Source organism: Rhinolophus sinicus, chromosome 16 (assembly GCF_057876585.1).
Source record: "Rhinolophus sinicus isolate RSI-liver-muscle chromosome 16, RSI-T2T, whole genome shotgun sequence".
In the NCBI taxonomy this organism is placed as follows: Eukaryota; Metazoa; Chordata; class Mammalia; order Chiroptera; family Rhinolophidae; genus Rhinolophus; species Rhinolophus sinicus.
Genome location: NC_142516.1, coordinates 9,559,473 through 9,579,250, shown reverse-complemented (window position 1 = coordinate 9,579,250; position 19,778 = coordinate 9,559,473). Strand labels below are relative to the sequence as shown.

Sequence of the window (19,778 nt, the reverse complement as noted above, 5' to 3'; positions counted from 1 at the left end):
TCAGAATCTCCATTTTCTTAGCTCTAGAAAACCTCATCTATTTTCTGGAAGGACAGGTATTAATCAGCTGGACCACAGTGACACACTACGCCGGCAACCGACCAACACACTGCTATCACTGAGATGCAGCTCTTTCCTGAGACTTAGCACATGGCTTTCCTTCCCCAAACTCCTGGATGTGGCATTCAAGGCTCCCAAGTACTTCCCCAGCCTCAACTCTTGCTAACCCCTTCCATCTGCCACCACTGCTGTCAGGCAATCCCTTGTCATACCCGAATAGTCCATGTATTTCTGAATCACAGCCAGGCCTTCAAACGGTGTCAATCCCTCTACCTCGCTGACCTTTCTGCCTGGTGACTTGCTTCCAGGTACTGTCAGCGCTCACCTGTGAAGCCCTTCCTGACTAAACAGAACAAGCCACTCCCTCCGTGAGGCCATCACAACTCTGAGCCCACTGCACTGCAAAGGTGTCTTTGCCCCGCCCACCGGACTCAGTTTCTGGCTGAGTGGCCTTGGCTGAGTTGCTTCACCTCACTTAACCTTAGCGTCTTCATTTATAAAATAGAGGTAATAATTCTCTAACCTCATGGAGGTTCAGGTTTGTGAAAAGTCCCAACACAGAGCCAGACGAGAGCAGGCCCCTCGGTCAGTGCTGGCTCCTTAATGCAAGCAGTTCTGAGACATCCCTCTGCCAGACCCCCAGCAATAGGAACTGGGTGGGTGTCAGCTACAAGCAGGAGCAACAGATCGGAAGGTGCGAGCCAGCTCCTTAGGACACCCCATTGTCCCTGCCCAGGACCCCAGACAAGCTTCACAGACAAATGCCATGTGCAGAAGGATTCACATTTATTGGTTCAAATACAGTACCTAACATTTTCTAAACATGCATTTCACACTAATTGGTCACATTTCCACAGGTAGTCAATTCACAGAAAAGGGCCCAGCCCTTGCCAGCTGGCAGGGTGGGAGGTAGCAGAGGGCCTGGGGCCTGCAGAGCCCGCCAACTATCATTTGGTCATGCAGGGTTGATGGAGCCAGGCTGGCGGGCAGCCCTTGGCCGGCCCTTTGGAGACAAGGGCTCAGAGACATCCCGTTTACTTGATTCCTACACAGGACTGTGGGGAGAGTGGACCTAAGGTAGGTAGCCCAGGGGTAGGCTCATGGATGCAGGTGCCACCAGAGCCCCTGGGGTAGTAGAAGGTGGTGTTTCCTGTGCCTTGGGTCATAGGAAGGAAACAGAGGCCTCTTCAAGGAGGTGGCCAGTCCCTGGCCGGGCAGGTGTGAAGGACTCCCCAGACGCGGCCCAGACATTACAACGCACCCACAAGCCCCTATCACAGGCCTGGGATGGCAACACAGACAAAAACACCAACACCCCAGAGCAGGCAGGGTTTCTTTCCCGACAGAAACATGTAAACACAGCAGGGGCTACAGTATTTTTTTCCCACAGGATTTCTCAAAGAGGAATCACCAGGATGTCACTCAAGAGGTAGTTTTTTCTTTTCTTCTTTTTCATGGAAATTTGAGTCAACATTATCACCTATTATAAGACATTTCAGAGCAAGAAAACAATGGTCACCAAAGGGCAAAAATGATACTTTGGCTGGCAGGGCTGGCTCCAGGATTTGGAAGACTAGCCTCCACCAGTAACAACTTTTTTCCTGGGCTTGGAGCAAGCTCTGGCCTGACTCGCAGCTTCCCTTTGGGCCTGCAACTGATTCCTGAGTAGGCTGTGGTCCATTTAGGGCTGCAGGCCCAGAGGAGTCAGGCCACATAGGGACTGGACTGAGCAGAGGCACCAGGCATTTTACCAGCTGGTAGAGGCAGGGCCACTGTGGTCCATGTCCTGGGACAGACAGAAGTCTTCCAATCTCCAGATAGCCCAGGTCTGGCCATAGGAAGCCCCCGCTTGCTCCCAGACTGAGCATGCTCTCTGGGGCCCTGCCTCTGAGGAAACAGTCCAGGTCTGGCTCCCAAGCCCAGAAAAACGGTTGCTTGTGGCAGCCAAGAGAGGGGTTTCTGGGGACCCTGTAATTAAATACACATCCCTGAGCTGTGGCCCTAGAAACCCTTGCCTCAAGGCTAACCAGTTTCCAGCACCTGGTGGAATGATTGCCGTTTCTCATCCTGAGACACAGATAAAACATCATTTCACAGACACTGGACATAGATGATTCAAGCTGAGGGAAAAGGGAGGAATGATCAACTGCAAAGGCAGAGGGGCGCTCATGGATCAGGTCGGGGAAAGGAAGAGTAATGGTTTTTTTGTTTAGTTTTTCATTTTTGTTTTTTTTTTGTTTTTTTGCTTTTTAAAAAATCAATAAAGAAAATAAAAGGGCTGGTCTGAAAGACTGGATTTCTTAAAACAATTGCAAAATTTTAAAAAACAGGGAAAAAAGCCAGACCAGGGGCCCAGAGCTAAAGACTTGAAACCACTGCTCAGCTTCCTGCCCTACCAGGAGGCCAGGACCCCTGTACTTTGGCCAACCTCAGACATGGCTTAGATGTTACCCACATCGGGCTTATCTGTCTCCATCTGGCCCATTCCCTAGGAAATCAGGATCAAATAAACTAAGGTAGGAAATGGGTAATCGAGCAAGGCAGCTAGCTCAGAGAACCCAAGGTTTTAAGGACCTGGCAACACATTGGCCATGGCAGGTACTCACTTCCCTGAGTGGCAGGTAAGAAGCAGGCTGGTGTGGAGTGGGTGACTGTCAGTGAGCCATGGAGACCCCTCTCCCTCCTCTGGCTCTGGAGAACAGGACAGGGAGGGTCCTGCCTGCTGCCTTCTATCTCTCCAGGTTCTCCATATCACACTCATGGGTTGGCATGGAGGCTGGGTGTCCTCTCAGCCAGGTGGAGTGCTTTGAGACAGGTTCTAGGGAGTTTCTCCAGACTACCAACCTTGTGAAAGATCCCAAGTCTTACAAAGGAACCAGAGAGCATAAGTTGTAGGTGAAGTTCCACGATTCCAAACTTTTGTCTTGGGTCAAGAAAACATTCAAAGGGAAAGGAAGGGAAAAGCTTGTATGTTTCAATGCAGTGCAAGGAGGTGGGATTCTCCTTGACGACACAGCTTTCAGGGTCCTATTTTTATGGTGGAAAAACTCTCACTCAAAGTGAGTGCTGTTGGTGGCAGGGGATCAGAGAAAGGACCGACGAGAGGGAACTGAGACCACATGCACAACTTCTTCCCCTAGCAAAACGGCTGCCTGTTAACCAAACAGTATGGGAAGACAGGCAAAAACAAACACACCAAGCCTCCCCCTGCAACCTTTCTCTGTGTCCTTCAAACCAAATTCACAAATACATCTAGTGGCTGACCTAATGTCTCCACGGTGCTAGCTACACTCCTACCTTCTCCTCGTAATACCTGAGTTTGCAATGCAACACATTCACTTTACCCTGTTTAAAAAAAGCCCGTCATAAAAGGACTGGGTGCAGAAGACATTACAGGTGGCCCACAGGTCAGGCTCCGGCTCAGAACACACGGCCACTTGGCTCAGAGATTCTGCAGGGCTCTCGGAAATGAATGGGCTCTTTGTTCTGTGGAATCTGCTGCAAACATTTGTAAAAATGGATTTGTACAATGGCAACTTGCAGAACCTTTCCCCCACTCCACAAATTAACAACTTGCTCTGTTTAATGCTGCATTATTGGAGAGACATGTTCTTGCCTCATCAGAGAGCAATTTCCTTCGATACCCAAACATAACCGGTAAAATGCTTAATTTAAGAGAAAAGCCATTTGAAAAAATAATAATTTGACAGATGGAGGTCTAAGCAAATTAAGATGCTGCACACAGGAGCCGTCTTGGAGAAGTGGTTTCTGATATGTGTCTCCTCCCTATATTGAGGAAAGCAGCTCGGAGTCTGACCTATAGCCAAAGAATGCGATCTAGTTGGTTAAATAAAACATTCAGGGAAACAAAAATATTGTGAAGTGAGAGAGAAACACACACACACACACACACACACACACACACACACACACACCTTCCCACTGACGTGAAAAACATTCTGATTAGAGGTTTTCCTGAGGAACACATCTCTTCCTTCTTTCTTTCTCAGATCAGCTGGGGAAATGGCACTGAGGAGGAACACTCTGAGTTTTAGATCCATCAAGGGACAAAGTCATCATTCTGCTGGTACCCGTGACATTTCACTGGAAAGGGAACGATTTGACACAGCCTCGCGGTGTGCACACGATGTGGTGGCCCCCCGGCTAAGTTTGCTCGGCTGGGCTGGGAAGACATCACGTGGCCTTTGAACAGGCACCGGGAGGTGCTGCAGGCCCCTCTAGCCACCTCGGATGTGCCCCTCTAAATGGTCCGTCTGCTGCATTGGCTATGCGAGCCACCTGGACCACACTGGCTGTGGGCAGCGACAACTGCCGTACAGTAAGGCAGACAAGGAGGAAGCACCTGGAAGAGTTCCCAGACAGGTCTGGTGTGGCTGCTGGGCAAAGCCAACAGGGTAAGGAACACTTCCCGGGATACGGGAGGCAGGTAGTGAAAGAACTAGGGGTCCAGGCCGTATCTGCAGAGGGGGCAGCCAGGCCTGTAGGAATATGAGGTAGTTTAAAGCCCCCCTTCCCTTCCAGGTGCCTGGGACTCCAGCCCTCCAGGCCACGGATAGCCTAAGGGGCAGCTGGGCTACTCTGGGCCTTGGGCTTTCCGTCCTGGGAAACCTGCTCTCGTTTTATCAAGATTAGGAGAACTCGGAGTAGAATTTAGAGGCAAAAATTCTGCTCAGCAAATGAATGAATGGTCCCACTGAGAAAGAGATTATAGGTTTTGGATTCAGTCCTGGGGTGGGGTGGGATGGGATGGGGTAGGAGGGGATGGAGAGGGGGAGGAACAGAGAACTCTAAAGGAGAAGTGTTTATTCTTTTTTTTTTTGCAGTCTGGACTTTGTCTCATTACCCCTTGAAGAGAACAAGGTGAAAGGAGAAGAAATCAGTAGTGGGCACCAGGATTCAGAGCACGACATTTCGTTCAGCCATGTTGTCAGAGGGCCAATAGGAAGCCTTCTGTAAGGGAGAGCCAAGGCGTCTCAGGAAGGTAGGCCTTGGTTGATCCACATAAGGAAACTAGGGAGCTGGGAGCCCCACGGGAGCTGGCAGGCAAGTCCCAAGGATTCCTTATGTCCAGGACTCTGCCTGGATGAAAAGCTGACAGTGGCAAAAACTGACAGTGGTGTTTGAGACGGTGGGGAGGGGGGACCCCAGAGCATGGTGTGAGAACAGAAACCCTTCTCCCTGAGGACACCTAACTTAGATTTGGTCACTGTGTCCCACTCACTCAACTTTCATGCTTTCCAAAGAAAAGAGGGGGCGTAACGCCTCATCTCCTGCCATGTTCCCACTGTGTCACCCACTTTGCTCAGTAAACCTCCTAACAGCACTTTGCCCTTTCATGGTATGTGCTTTTACCTGGCAATTCTGTGGCTAGAAAAAGGCAGTTTGCTCTCTGACAGACAAATGTGTGAGTCTGCTGAGAACACGTGGGAGAAGTCGGGACGGCCACACCCCTCCCTTCCCACTGAGGTAGTCGTCTTTGTCAACATTATGGAAACAGTCATCTCAGCCCCATCCCACCCTCCCTCAAAATACAAAAGAACTATCTCTAAACAATGACAACACTGTAACATTAAACATCTTCACATTCTGTAAACTGCAAGGAAATGCATCGGCTGCATTCACACAAAAGCATGTGCATCGTGTTGAAGGCCATACATTCAACTCTGTCGTGAAATAAATATATAGAAAAATGAGCTTAACAAAACAGACAAACAAACAAACACTCTTCTTGCTATGGAGGCAACTGGAAACGCTGCTCCACAGCCTCCACGTTGGTCTCTCTGGCTCTTTCTTCTGGAGCCTGTCCTGCCCACACAAGGCTCTGTGGATGGCCCGAGGAGGGGCGCTGGGAACGGGTCATTCTTTGCCCACACTTGTCTTGCAGGAATGCAGCACCACCTTAAAGAGGAGGGGCAGCTGCTCCAAGGGTACATTCACCATTTTCCCTGGGAACGAGGTGGGAAAAGAAGAGTTAGCAGTGGCTGCCAGTGGAAGCGCCTGTGAGGCTCCTCTTGGGCTGGTGAAGGGAGAATGCTGCCCTTCACCAGCCACTGAGTGACTGGGGCAAGGAAAGTGCCAGGAGTATCACAAAGGTCAGACACACTGGGCTAACGTCCTGGTACCCAGGCCCATTCTGGTGCCCTGGGGAGTCTAGTAATGGTACAAGCTATAATCATGGCTACTATTCAGGGAATGCTTACTCTGAGCTAGGTGTTTAAATGCATTATCTCATTTAATTGTCACAATATTTCTGTGTGATACATACTACTTTTTATCCCCATTTTAAAGATGAGGAATCTACAACTGAGAGGTATTCCTCGATGCCCTGTTAGAGCTAAAATACCGGGAGAAACTTAGATCCTGTTTTCTTCTTCTTCCCGGTAGATTCTCTACCGTTCTATAAAACATTGCTCCTCAGAGTAGTAAAATGGGTTAATAAAAGCACTAAGAAAAAAAGAGGTGGGGGTGTCACAGGGGCAAACAAATTGAGAAATTCAGGGCTAACGAAGGTACACAGGTGTCTTTACTGGAGGACTTCTCCGAGCCTTCTCCGTGCTGACATACTCTGTAAATACTCGAGGCTGTGGTCCTCCTCCCCGACCGTACTTTAGAGTCACCTGGGGAGTTAAAAAAAAAAAATACTGATGCCCCGGCCCCACCCCATACCAACTAAATGAGACTCTCTGGAGGTGCAACCCAAGTACAGATATTTTGTAAAAGCTTCCCAGGTGATTCCAAGTGCTGCCAGGGGTGAGACCCAGCTCTGTGGGGAGAGTGGGGTGGAACTACTGACTTCCCTTCATTTTAGAGAGCACCTGATTAAGATCTCGTTTGGGAGAACCTAGTTTTGAAAATGCTGAGACATAAATATCAAAACACCTCCCAAATTCCAATAGTTTAGGTCTAGTTCACATCTGCTAGATTACCCCAGGCACAAAATGTAGAACAAAAATTCCTTTGTCATACTGAAAATTTTTTCCTTCAACATTGTATTGCTGAATTTGACAGGAACTACCTCAAAGTCTAGAGGCCACATTTCTGAGCTGCTCCTCAGTATCTGCTGAATAACTATAAATAAGAATCTTTACCAAATGAAGTAAAGCAGTAACAACTAAAGCCAGGATTTTATATTCAAACGGACCTTTTTAAATGTCAAGAAGGGGCTTAAGACCACAAAAACAACAACAAACATTCCTTTGCAAACATAGGATTTTTGAGAATTATTTTAAAGATATCGCTTTAAATGAATGATCCCCCAAAACCTACAGGCAATTCTATGAAGTTAATTTTTAAAACTGAGATACAATTCGCATAGCATAAAATCCACCATTTTACAGTATACAATTCAGGAAATGAAGCTAATCTGAGAAATTCTGAGCCTGTTTCCCCATCCACAGACTGGCCATAATATCACCAACCACCAGCCGTGCAGAGATTGTTCTGAGATTAAATGATATAAGGCCATAAAGTACCCTGCACATCATAGGTGCTGAGGAAATGTTAGATTCTGCTCCATACACAAACTTCTCGTTATAATATAACTTTTCCGAGGGCAAGAGATGGGCCTTAAATGAGTATCCTGAAAACACTGCTTGCCTCATTCTCTTCACAAGCTAAGAGAAGCAAGGAAGCGTTGGGAACCCAGCACCCAGAATGTTACCTGCAATATATCGAATCTCAGGTAAGCACATCATGAGGTCAGGAAAGCGGTTCGGCTGATGTGTATATTTATATTCAGTGAAATCCTGGCAAATGTACCAATATCGCTTGTTCAACTGTTCCAGCTGTGAGGCACTGGCCAGACCCCTGATATCTGTGAAGAAAACCACACGGGAAGTGGGAGGGGCTTTCTAACATGGAAGAAACACCAACTCCTTGAATAGGTGTATCTTTCAATTAAAAGTTATTAAATGTCACAGCAAGAGATCTTTTCTCCTTTTGACACGCAGGAACAAAGTTCTGGATAAGGGAAGAGAAATCAGATGAAGAAAAAAAAAATCATGTAGGAAAATCACTAGACCGAGCCCTTTGAGGGTTAGGCTCAGTCTTCACACCTGGCGCCCAGCACAGGGCTTGGCACAAAACAAGGCCAACCAGTAGGTGTTGAACAACTGACTGAATAATCTACCTTTCTTAATTTATCCTGCACAGTATCTTTAAATTTGCACTTTGCCGGAGCCCATCAAACTTTGCTGATACCTACGCATTCATGCTTGTACATACGAGTATATGAGTATTCACACATGGTCTCTTGTGTCTCTGCTCATCTGGGATGTCACTCCAGTATTTTCTACATAGATGTCTCTTATTTTTACACACACACACACACACACACACACACACACACACCCCTACCCCTTTTTTATATCTCTATATAAAATATAGAATATAGTCTATGTATAAATCTTACCCAGCCTTTGAGGCCCTGCTTAGATTTCTCCTCCAAGTAGTTGCTACTGATCTCCCCCTATCTGAAGCTCAAGTAACGTGTCATGTGCCGTCAGAGTCTATTTCTTGAGGACAGGGACCTGGGATCTAATTTATTTGTCAGTGTCTTTCATGCTCACCACAGGGCCTGGCCTAGGGAAGGCACACACCACCAGATACATGCGTGAATTGTACTGAAGTAGCAGGAGGAGGTTTGGCCAGTGTGGGCACAGACCAGGGGACCCAGAGTCTCATACGAGGCAATGCAATACAGGAACAGAGCACTTTTAATACCACAGGCAGCAAAACAGCCCGGGTCCACTCTGAGAGCAGAGCACTCACATGCCACTTTGGAAAAAAAAAGAATACAAATTCTCCTTCACACTACTCTGGTTACCAGCAGCTACCAAGCGCTACTTTGTAGGTACTACTTCACACAAATCCTATCCAGCACTCTTCTAATGAAAAGCCATGCTTGATATACATGTGTGTTTCTGTGCACCCCCACTCTGCCCCAGAGGGGCTGTCCGAACACTGGCAGCCTGTTGCAGAGGCCTTATCTCCAATAGCTCCATCAGTCACTCTGCTCTTCTTCAGTCACTGGTAAACTCAGTACATAATTTAAATGACGCATGTACTGTCCTTGGTGTCTGTGTTTAAATGCATTGAAACTAACTAAACAAAGCGAATCCTCTTCCTTCCGCTATGAGTTATAGAGACTGTGGCATTTAGGTTTGAAGAAAATATCCAAAGTATGCCCTACAGGATGATGATGAGGGGAGCACAGGCCTTCCAAGACTGGTACCCACATGCTGTGTCAGATTCTGGGTGACAGTCCTGAGGGTAAAGGGGGGCATGAAACATGAGGGCAAATGCTCACTGGCAAAAAAATAAAAATAAAGTCCCTTTTTCCCGTTCCCCAAGCCACTCACCTTGATTTAAGAAGTTAATTGCTTTCATGCAAGCGTACTCCTCATTGCTGACCTTTAGCTGATGGAACTTGTGATATAGGTAGATGAGCCGCTCGATCACCTCCATCCCTTCATCACTAAATCTGGGGAAGAGACGCAGTTGTTAATAGTGGGCTCTGACTCCAGTGGAGACCAGGGAAGGGGTCAGAGGTTTCCTACAGCTCCTTAAGGCATCTGACGGAGGAAAGAGGCTGAGCTTGGGGGAAATGGAATTCAGAACCATTTGTCAAGGACTGGTGTGGATCCATGTTTTATCTAGAAGCCAAGATAGTTCATACAAGCTGCTGTTCTCAAGGTTGGGGGGATCGACCAAATCTAAGTTCAAGTCCAGCTCTATCACATAAAAGCTATGAGACCTTAGGCTAGTCATTTGACACCTGTAAGCTTTGAGGTCCCCCTCTGTAAGTTAATAATGCTTGCCTGCTTGGGGTAACAAATGACATTATTAGCATAACTGCTATTGTTGAGATATAGAATCCAGTATCAGTGGCAGCTGCCATGGTGACTCTATGTGAGTCTCTGCCACAATGCAGAAAAAGCTGTTGACTATATTTATTTATTTAGGTTCACCATTTCCAGCAGGGCTGAGGTTATGCACAGTGAAAATTTTTATTGGCATCTCTGACTTCAGCTAGGAGGGAGGAAAATATTAACTGAGCCTCCACGCCATGCCACCTCCTGTGCTGGGCACTTTATGTGCATTACCTCATTAAATTTTCTCAGCACTATGGGCTAGGTGAGATTATCACCACCACTGTACAGATGAGAACCGGAAGTTCAAATAGTGGGGACTGGTCCACAAGCACGCAGCTAGTGGTGACAGAGCTGGAACGTGGAACCGGGGCTAACTTCCCAGGGCCTTGGTTTTCCCAGTATCTAAGGTGGCATCCCCCTAGCAGAGAATTCTCAATGCTCTTTTCTTTTGGATTAGGAGTAAGCTCCTTGACAACAGACCAAGTTTTAGGCAAAGGAGCCCCAGACTAAGGGACTAATACTCTGGGTCATAGTGGGGAATATCTCATATCAGAGATGGAAATACCACCAAACCAAGGAGGCAAAGGCTTAACGGGGAAGCAGTTTATAAAAGCTGGGGTCAGGCCCAGCCTCTGCCCTTCTAGCAGTGGGCTGGCCTGTGGGCCAAGGCCAGTGCCAGACAGGCCTTAGGTGCAGCTCAGAGAGATGCTCAGCCCAGGGCTGCATCTGAGCAATTATGTTCAGGTCTGGGTAGCGCAGCCCTGTGCTAGGCAAGAAGGCCCTGACTGGGGAGGGTCCAGAGCACCCGGGGATGTACTACCGCTTTCTGCAGTAACTCTGAAGGCTTTGCAAGGGCTTGGCTTCCTGGGCACGAGGGACACTTCTCCTGGGAGAAAGTCTGGTTCTGGCTGGGGCCAGAGGCACCTGCAGCTCTCAAACACCAGGGGGAGTCCAGCAGCAGCTCCTCGCAATTGCAGCTCTGACCTTCTGCCTCAAGGTTTGGCTCCCAGTCAGTCTGAGCTGGGGCTTCTCTCAGTGCTGATTTTGAACTCTGATGGCTGAGTCCGTTTCTCTCTGCTCCTGGTCCCAGTGGCTTTTACAGCTTTATTGATATTTTCCCAGACTAGCTGACAGACAAACTCATATTGAATAACCACTATGGATAACTTTATCTACCATTTGTTAAATGTTTGCTACTTGCCAAGCACTTTGTTAAATATTCTACATACATAATTTTACTGGATACTCCCAGTAAGTCCCCAAGTAGATGTTATAATCCTTCGTTCACATGTGGAAACTAAGGCTCACAGAGGTTGTTTACTGGGCCCCTACTGCATTCTTGCATTTGACCCTCATGATAACCTGTGAGATTAGTAATATCACCTCATGTGAGGGGTGAGGAAGCGGAAGAGGTGCCTTTCCCAAAGTTACATAGTAAATAACTGGTGATGAGCTAAGGTTTAATCCCGTGTTCTCATCGCAAGCCTGTCCCTTTCTCAGCACTACACTGCCTTCTCCCTGGCTGCCTTGCTCTGAATTGGTGAACTGGTAACTGGGAAAAGCTACCACATGCTACCACAGGGCACCTCGGGAACTCTGTTCCCACAGCAACTCAGCCCAGGGCCCAATCAGAGCGGGTGCTGGGGTGGCTGCAGTGCACACAACTGCCCTGCAGAGCTTCCGTGACGCCGAGGCTGGCAGCAGGCAGTGTGCCCGGGAGGGTAGATTACTCTGTGCTCCTGAGAGGAAAAGGTCTTCAGAGTAAATGCCTTCTAGGGTCTGCCTGGAGGGCTGGGGGAGGGCTGGGATGGGTAGGGCATAGAAAAGCAGGGTGCAGGCGGAGCAGCAGTGTCCGCATCTGTCTGGTGGCTGAGCAGTGTAGCAAGCGCAGATAATGCTCTCTCCTTAATCAGCAACCTCTTGCCCCAAGTGCTCCCTCTGGCGCGCAGAACCTGCAGGTGTGTGGCTACCGGCCAGGCCCCTCGCCAGGAGTGCCAAACCTATTCCTGGCTGAGTCCTGACCCGAGGCACACAAAGGCGCTCCCCAGTGCCCGGCCTGAGCATATGCCCCCAATCTGCCCTTCCTCTTGGGGACAGCACATACCTCCTTTCCAAAATTCTTAGGACAGGCTACCATCACGGACCCCTGGCAGCGGTGGGGGCTGGCAGCTAGCCCGGCAGCCCCCACTCAGTCTCCAGCGCCTGACTGCAAAGCTTCCCTCCACACCCCGCATCCCAACCCTTGATAAACAAATTGTTCTCTGTTCCATGGGCCCGCAGCCGTACCTCCCCCACAGCTGCCCGGCCCACGGCTCTAACGCCCCTGTAGTCCCTGTCTACAAATTATCAGCATTCAAAGCCAGAGAACTGGACAAACACACCCATTCTTCTTCTAGGTTCCCATTACACAAGCACGCTAGGACAAGGAAAACATTCCTGCCAGGAACCCCCAAACCACTGGACCATTCAGTCAGCAATTGAAGCTGACACTGTATAAGTTATGTCCCATTAAGGGGGCTGAGAGGCCTAGTTGTCTCTTTTTCATTCATCTAAATACACCTACCCCATCAGCCACAGCCTTAGAGGGACTGCCACCTCAGTACCCACATACAGGCTCCAAAAAAGCAGAAAGACAGCAGCTCCGGGACACGTTCCAGAAAGTCGAATTTTTGAGAAGGCTAACGAATTTAGTCTAGCGTAATGGCAGAGAGCCTGGGCTTTGGAGCACCAAAGATCTAGGTAGTAATCTCAACCCCATCTCTTCCTAGCTTTGTAGCCTTGAGTTTTCACCTCTCTGCTCACGCCCCTCAACGGTAGAACAGGGAAATATCATATCAGTGCAGTCTCAGGGTGGCGGTGAGGACTAAACAAATGTTAAAGCCCTTACGATGGAATCCGGCACAATACAGTCTGTAATTCTTACCTATTAGCATCGTCATCATTGCTCCCATTACCAAAGCAAAAAGAAGGCTGTATGTTTCCTGAACCTTCCAGCTAGGGTCTGAGTAGGGAAGCTGGGAGGGAAATTTCCGAAGATCTGGCAGAAACGGAGCTAATACTCAGGAGGCAGAAGTGCCCATTAAAGCCCATCGAGTGCAAGGCATCTTCTGAGCGTGAAGGAGTCTTGATTAGGGCCAGGAGCAGTCGCTGGCTGGTGCTACAATCTGCTTTAAATCAAATTCACCCGGCTCACTGTCTGATAACGGCCTGATTAAGGAAAATGGGCACCATAAATTCGATTCGATATTTGAGAAGAGAAAAGGAGGTGGTCATGCATCATCGGGGAAAAGCCTTTTCATGACAGCAGAAACTCACTTGCTCTCAGAGTTGTGAAAAAGTAAAGGCATTTGGGGGAGTGGGAGGAACGCAGGAGCAAGCAAGGTAGGAAAGAGCTATGGCCAATTACGGATTCCACACCCTGGGTTTCTAGCAGAGTGGGGCTGCTTGACAGGGATGAGCCTGATTCCAGAGGTTCTCGCAGTTCCATTTCCTCTGACCTCTGGGGCACCTTCCACACGCATCTCAGACTCCACAGATCCCAATCAAATTCAGAGTGGCTCATCTCTCAGCCTGTTCTTCCCAGGCTCCATCATCTTGGCTAGAGAATTGGTGTCCCCCTGCCTGGCAGCACCCCCACCTTTTCCACTCACTGAAGTCCCGCTGACGTGATTCACCTCCTTGCCACCTCTGAACTCTGTGCTGCCGTCTCTGCTCCCAGCGCCACTGCTGCCTTGTCCTGGGCTATGGAACAGTCTCCCATCCAAGCATCGTCCTCTAGCCTTGCTCATGCCAACCCTTCCTGAGCTTTACATCCACAGGGGTTTTCTAACATGCAACCTGACCATGTGATTGCTCCACTTAAAAATGTCCTATGACTTCATACTGTTTAGACAAAATCCAAATTCTTCTTTCGATTAGGCATTTGAGCACCTTCATGACCTATCTTTTCTGTACCTTTCTCTCCACTCATTTCTTCCCTCATTTCTGTCTCGCAGATACATTCTCTCAGCACCCTAATCTACAGGACTGCTTTTGGTTCCCTGCCCTTAGCCACCAACCAGGAGCTCTAACTTCCAGGACTTAGAGTTGTTCTCCTGCCTTCCTCCTGTTCTCTGTAATCTACCTAGAAAAATCCCACTTCAAGATGCACCTCTAGCCAGAACGCCCTGATTATGCCGATATAGGAACTCGCTCCCTAGTCTGCCCTTGCGTGGTTCCCTAATACGCCCTCCAGCTCTACCATCACCTGAGACTGTACATTGTATCTGCTCTATTGGCCTCCCAACCCCCTAAACCAAGAATAGGGGCTCTCACAGGACGAACCCATGTCTGCGTCATCTGCAATCCCAACACCCCGCCTCCCAAAACACACAGTAGGTGTGCAGCGAATGGGCGTGGAATCAGAACTAACAGGCTGAAGTTTAAGCCGCTCTTTTCCACTGAAGGCCTCCATAGTGGAATAAGAGTCCTAACAAAGAATCTATTTCTTATCCTCAAACCCACGTGAGAGCTCAGCAGCAACATGTGTTCGAGTCAGCGTTGTTCACCAGAACTTTCTGTGATAATGGAAATGCTCTGTATCCGTACTGTCCAATACAGTAGCCACTAGCCACATGTGGCTACTGAGCACTTGAAACGTGGCTAGTGCAAATGAGGAACTTAATTTTTAATTTTACTTAATTTTATTTAATTTAAAATTAAAAAGCCACCTGAGGCTTGTGGCCACAATATTGGGCAATGCAGCTCTAGATTCTCCTTGGTAGGGAGCCTTCCTAGGAAATAAAAATTCCCTCACTAATTCAGCTGTTACAGGTCCCTACCTTGCTCTTGGGGTGCAAGGGATTGGATGTAGTGGGATGGGGTGCCTTATGAAGCTCAAAACCAGAGAGAGGCCCTGCACGACCAGTGGTCCCTGCCTACCTAGAGAAGGCCTGGGGAAAACCCAGCTCTCTCCAGGGAGTGGAGCCCACAGGCTGACTCTGGAGGTGGTCCCAGGCTGCACTGCAGGCAAATAGGGAAGCCGGGCTCGCTGGGCCAGCTCTGCAAACCCTGACAATGTTGGAGCAGGCTGACTGCTATCCAAACATTCGGTCAGACCAGAGTCATAGAGCAGGACACAGGAATTTGATGGAAATAATGAATTAGAGGCTCAAGACAAGGGGTTAGGTCATTTGCAAAATCAGATAACTCTGTTTACAGGACAAAGTGTCAGCTGGGTTCAAAACTCTGTCATTTATAGATCACCCTGAAGCTAGTAAGCATCATTAAAAAGGGAACATTAGGAAACCTGGGGAGAAAGTCAACTCCCAGACTCCCCCTCCCTCAGCACAGGGCCCTTGAGGGTCTTGGAGCTTTGCTTCCAGCCTAAGTCTCGGTTTGTCTTTGTGCCATGAGACTGAGTGCCAGAGGGAGATGTATCCTAGTCCTGTGTATAGAAGTGTGGGGGCTGGTACCTCACCCTCTCCAGCTTGCACCGATGGGGGTACCTTTTCTTCTCCCCTTCTTGTGTGCTCTAGAATCCCATGACTTCCATTATTGGAAACTGTTCAATAAAGGTGAATTACTGAAACGTCTATTTAAATGTGTTGTAAGCTTTATTCTACACATGGATAAATTAATAAGCCAGAAAAGTTGTATCACTTGCCCTGACTTGGGGGTGTCACTATGTGCTCTGGTCTCCAAAGTGAGTAAAAGAGCTGCTCTACACAGGGAGGTTAGAAGGCTCCTGGCCAGCTGGGATGAGACTTCGTGCTAGAACATCGAGGAGAAAAACCGTCTCTTAGTCCCATGCTCTTACTATCTTGGATGCAGTAAAGAGCCTAAGCTTTGCAGTCAGGCAGGCCTCTGGGAACCTTAGTTTTCTCATTTATAAAATAGGCATAATCGCACCTACATGCTGGAGGCTGTGAGAAGTCAGGCAATCGACAAATGCCAAGCCCTGTGCCTGGCACACAGCGGCTGCCACAGCGAATGCTGGGTTTTGTTCTCAGATCGCACACTGCAGCCCCGAGCTCCTCACCTCACAGGCAAAGTTCAGAGTTTTGTTTTTCTCGGATATACTGCCTTACTGCAGTAATCCAGATGTGATCAAAATAACAGCTTAGCTTCTGCTAAGCTTCACTGCACAATATCATTTATTCCTCACAACTACCTTGTCAGGGAGATTGTTATTACCCCCTTTGTTACTTGTATTGTTACTGGCCCATCTTATAAATCCAGAACCTGAGGATCACAGACTTGACCGAGGTTACAGAGCTAGCCAATGGCAGAGTAAAGATTCAAATGCAGCCCTGTGTGGCTTTAATGCCCACTTAGGAGTGCCAGGAAACCCTGCTGCCTTGTAGGGATGACAGTGGTTTGTTTGGTTGCTTGGGAACTCCTCCCCAGCCAGTAGCCCTCACCTGTGTAGTTCTTCATCAGAGGGTGAGTACTTGGCGGTGACATCGGCCAGCTCCCCAAAGATCTGCTTGCTGTAAACGGTGAGGGAGGACAGCAGGATTAATTCCTGCCATGTAGAGCTCAGGAGGCACGTGTAATCCTTGATTGAGAGCTCGCAGAAGAAAGGCAGTTTCTTGATCCAGGCAATCTGCCTAAAGAGCAGCTCATCGGCCAGGCGGCAAAGCAGGGCAAACAGCTCCGCCTGGGTCACAGCATATCTAGGGGATAGGGACGGGGGAAAGTCACTTCTAGTGGCCAGAGGAGGAGGATGGAGGCATAGGAAGAGGGTTCTCCTAAGGGCACAAAGTGTCTCTGGCGGTGGGCTCCTTGCCCTTGACCATGGATCTCCAGCTCCATTCAATTTAGTCTAATGACAAAGGGGCAGCACTGGGGCCAGCAGCAAGCTCAGGGCTGGAGAGGCGGGTTTGGTGAGAAAAGGCTGCTGAGGGGAAAGGAAGCTCAGAAATTTGTGCAATTATGAGGGAGTGTGACTTTTAATGTTGGTGTCCACTAATGTTGCTTATGTTACAGAAAATTCCAAGTCACTCCTGCACTAGTTTTGGCAACGAGGGCTCCATTAGGGGGATCTGGTGCCCACTGAAAGCGGACTGGTGGCAAAATGAGTCTGGGTCCAGACTGCTGAAAGAGAACACAAGTTCAGCTTTTCCTGCTCCTACTGCACCCCCTGGTGGTGAGAGTTCTGGAACTACAGTTGCTCAGCTTTTCCAAGCGCCTGCCAGAAGGAAGGTACAGGGCATTTCTCATCCCCAGGTTGGATGACACCAGGGTCCCGGATTCTTTCTCTCAAGGCCCCTGGGCATGACTATTTCCCACACCCCCATGTCCAGATTTATGAAGGTTTTGTGTGGCCTTCTTGTAGACAGATGTTTGAATTTCCTCTTTGAAATTAGAGACCAGATTAAGAAATGTCAGGAGACCTTTTGGAGGGAGCCTAAGCTTGGAAACACTCAAATAGCCTACGCTCCAGGCCAAAGGAGTAATGGGTGCAGCAATGGGGGAGGGGCTGAACTATCTACTCGGACAGAGACAACGGGGATTGAAAGAGTATTTCCTTCCACCGTCTCAGGCCCACACAGAGAGCACACGGCAGAGGCCACCCATAGGTATGCTGGCTAGAGATGTAGACAGGCCACAACCAGTTAGTGCCCCGAGTGCCTTGTTAAGGAGCCTAGACTTGGTGTATGACTGTCCCCAGAATTATAGCTCATCTTTGGCTCAGAAGTGCACAGACCCATCCCAGGGCCTGGCTTACCTAGGCCCAAGAAGAAACAAAAGCTCTTTAATCCCAATTCCATAGGGATTGATAAAGAGCCGCAACTCTATGAGAAAAGATGCTCAAGAGAAAAATGAGGGACCACTGACTTCAAAGACAGCACAGATTTGTCCTTTGATGCTGAGTCCTCACTCATTATCCCCAACTCACTCTGAAGCCTGGGATGAAGAGGGGTGTGGGCTAGAGAACATTTTGAAGCTGCAAGGGCTAGATAGGGCAGGACTCACTCACCCATCTTCGATCAACATGGGCGTGCCCAATGGCTCCAGGTCCTCAGCTGATACGAGCTGGTGAATCAGACTGTATGACTGGGGGTCCAGGCTGCGAGCTTGTGGGGGCAGAAGTGGCGAGTGGGCAGAATAGTTAAAAAGGTGCGGTATGTACTGATAGTGTGGAGGCACGGACACTCCCATGTACTGCTCCCTGAATGCCATAAATCCATTGAGTTCCACAGACCTACTGGAGAGAAAGGCTCACGTCAGGCAGAACCATGGCAGGTCTACGGCCCACTCGGAGGGATTCTTCAGCCCTGCAGTTCGTCTTCATCAAGCCAGGGACACAATTAATGGTTACATGCATCTCTCCCCTCTCAGACAGGGATTCTGTGCGAGTGGCTGTGTGGCTCCCCTTGGACACCCAGGACCTGGGAGAACAGACCATGAACGATGGCTACAGGAATTCACACGGTGCCAAATTTGGAGAGTTTTTAAGGGATACTTATAGACCATGATGATAAAGGTGAGCTGTTTTTTGGGGGGATGGGGGTGTGGGTGTGGGAAGGCGGGAAGTGTTTTGTTTTTTACTGCTAGGAAAAGTAAGGCACAGACAGGCTAGGTGCCTTGTACAAAACAAATCCAGCACCTAGCAAGGAACCTGACACATGGCCACAACTCCCTAAATATTCAAATGAAACAAACTACAGAACAGCTGAATGAATAAAGGTTATAATGAAATATGAAGAGAAAGGCAGATTCTTATCTTCCTTCCCTTTTTTGGGAGAAATCCAGCCACTCTGTCAATTAAGTTTTAAAAACTCCTGTAGCGATGAGAGCAAGACCAGAGCTTGGTGGGCATGGAAATAACTAGATGCATCTCCTGTAATGGGTCATCAACTACGGCCCAGGGCTTGTTGTGGTAAATGAAGTTTTACTGGGACACAGCCATACTCATTCCTTTACGTATTGTCTCTGGCTGCTTTTGCAATCTGCTGGTAGTTGAGAGCTAGACCGTAGGTCTGCAAAGCCTGAAGTATTTATTACCTGTCTTTCATAGACAGTTTGTCAATCCCTTTCCTGTAAGAAAAATTCCTGGGGAAAGAAAGCCTCCCTTGGTAGCTGACAGCTACATTTCACACCTAACAACTAACCTGAGATACCATTCTGGAACCAAGAGTTTCCTAAGTGGTATTCCATGATAGCAGCAAATTTGACTAGGTTAAAAATCTTCACTGTTTCTTAAAATTTATAAAGTGAGAATCTGCACTCTTGCTGAGGCAGAGAAATTATAACTTAATTTAATACTGTCACTATTTCAGTGATAAAGTAAATCGGAGAAAAGAGCTCCATTTGAAAGTTCTGCTGCTGCTAGGTGAAGAACATACGGGCACGGAGCGCAGCTATAGCACTCTGTCAGCCTGCGGACGAGACTGCTGAGACACTTTCAAGGTCTTTAGCAGAAACTGGGTTGTCGCATGCTGCTTGGCCTCGTCCTGGGCCCGACCCCAAACGCCGAGGGAGCAGGACTACTGGCTGAGACCGACTGGCAGGAATACCCGGCCCAGAGGGTTCTGTGGGTCCACACCCTGCCTGGGTGGTCCCTACGTGACACTGGGCTTGCCTTGAAGCTCACCTGGAGGATAGTGTGGAGCCTGGTGAGGGCTGGTTGCTCTCGGAAGCCCTGTTCCCAGGGGAACTGTGGTCGCTGTCACCATGGTTGCTCCAGTGATTGGCTTCTTCCTCAAATTCCTGCCCAGACATGATCCTTTCGATCTCTTCCTCCGAAATCTTTGACAAGGAATTGGTACATGTTAGACGGCGTGTTCAGGATACTCTGTTCCTTCCTTAGGGCTGAGAACTTACTTAAACCTCCTGGGG

The 19,778-nt window shown here is 48.6% G+C and overlaps 1 protein-coding gene across 3 annotated transcripts in view; it reads right to left on the bottom strand.

Annotated features, from left to right (window-relative positions):
• Nucleotides 1-827: 827 nt before the first annotated feature.
• The window catches only part of NR6A1 (nuclear receptor subfamily 6 group A member 1), a 202,487-nt gene continuing 183,536 nt past the window's right edge, over nt 828-19,778 (bottom strand). For 2 of the 3 annotated variants that reach the window (XM_074330999.2, XM_088793420.1), the window contains 6 exons: nt 19,534-19,688; nt 17,917-18,144; nt 16,355-16,609; nt 9,441-9,562; nt 7,742-7,894; nt 828-6,026 (listed from right to left, as the gene is read on the bottom strand). In XM_074330999.2, coding sequence (XP_074187100.2) covers nt 5,938-6,026; nt 7,742-7,894; nt 9,441-9,562; nt 16,355-16,609; nt 17,917-18,144; nt 19,534-19,688 — 1,002 coding nt within the window. In that variant the 3' untranslated portion in view covers nt 828-5,937. The remainder of the gene's footprint in view (nt 6,027-7,741; nt 7,895-9,440; nt 9,563-16,354; nt 16,610-17,916; nt 18,145-19,533; nt 19,689-19,778) is intronic. The other variant, XM_074331000.2, reaches the window with a different exon arrangement.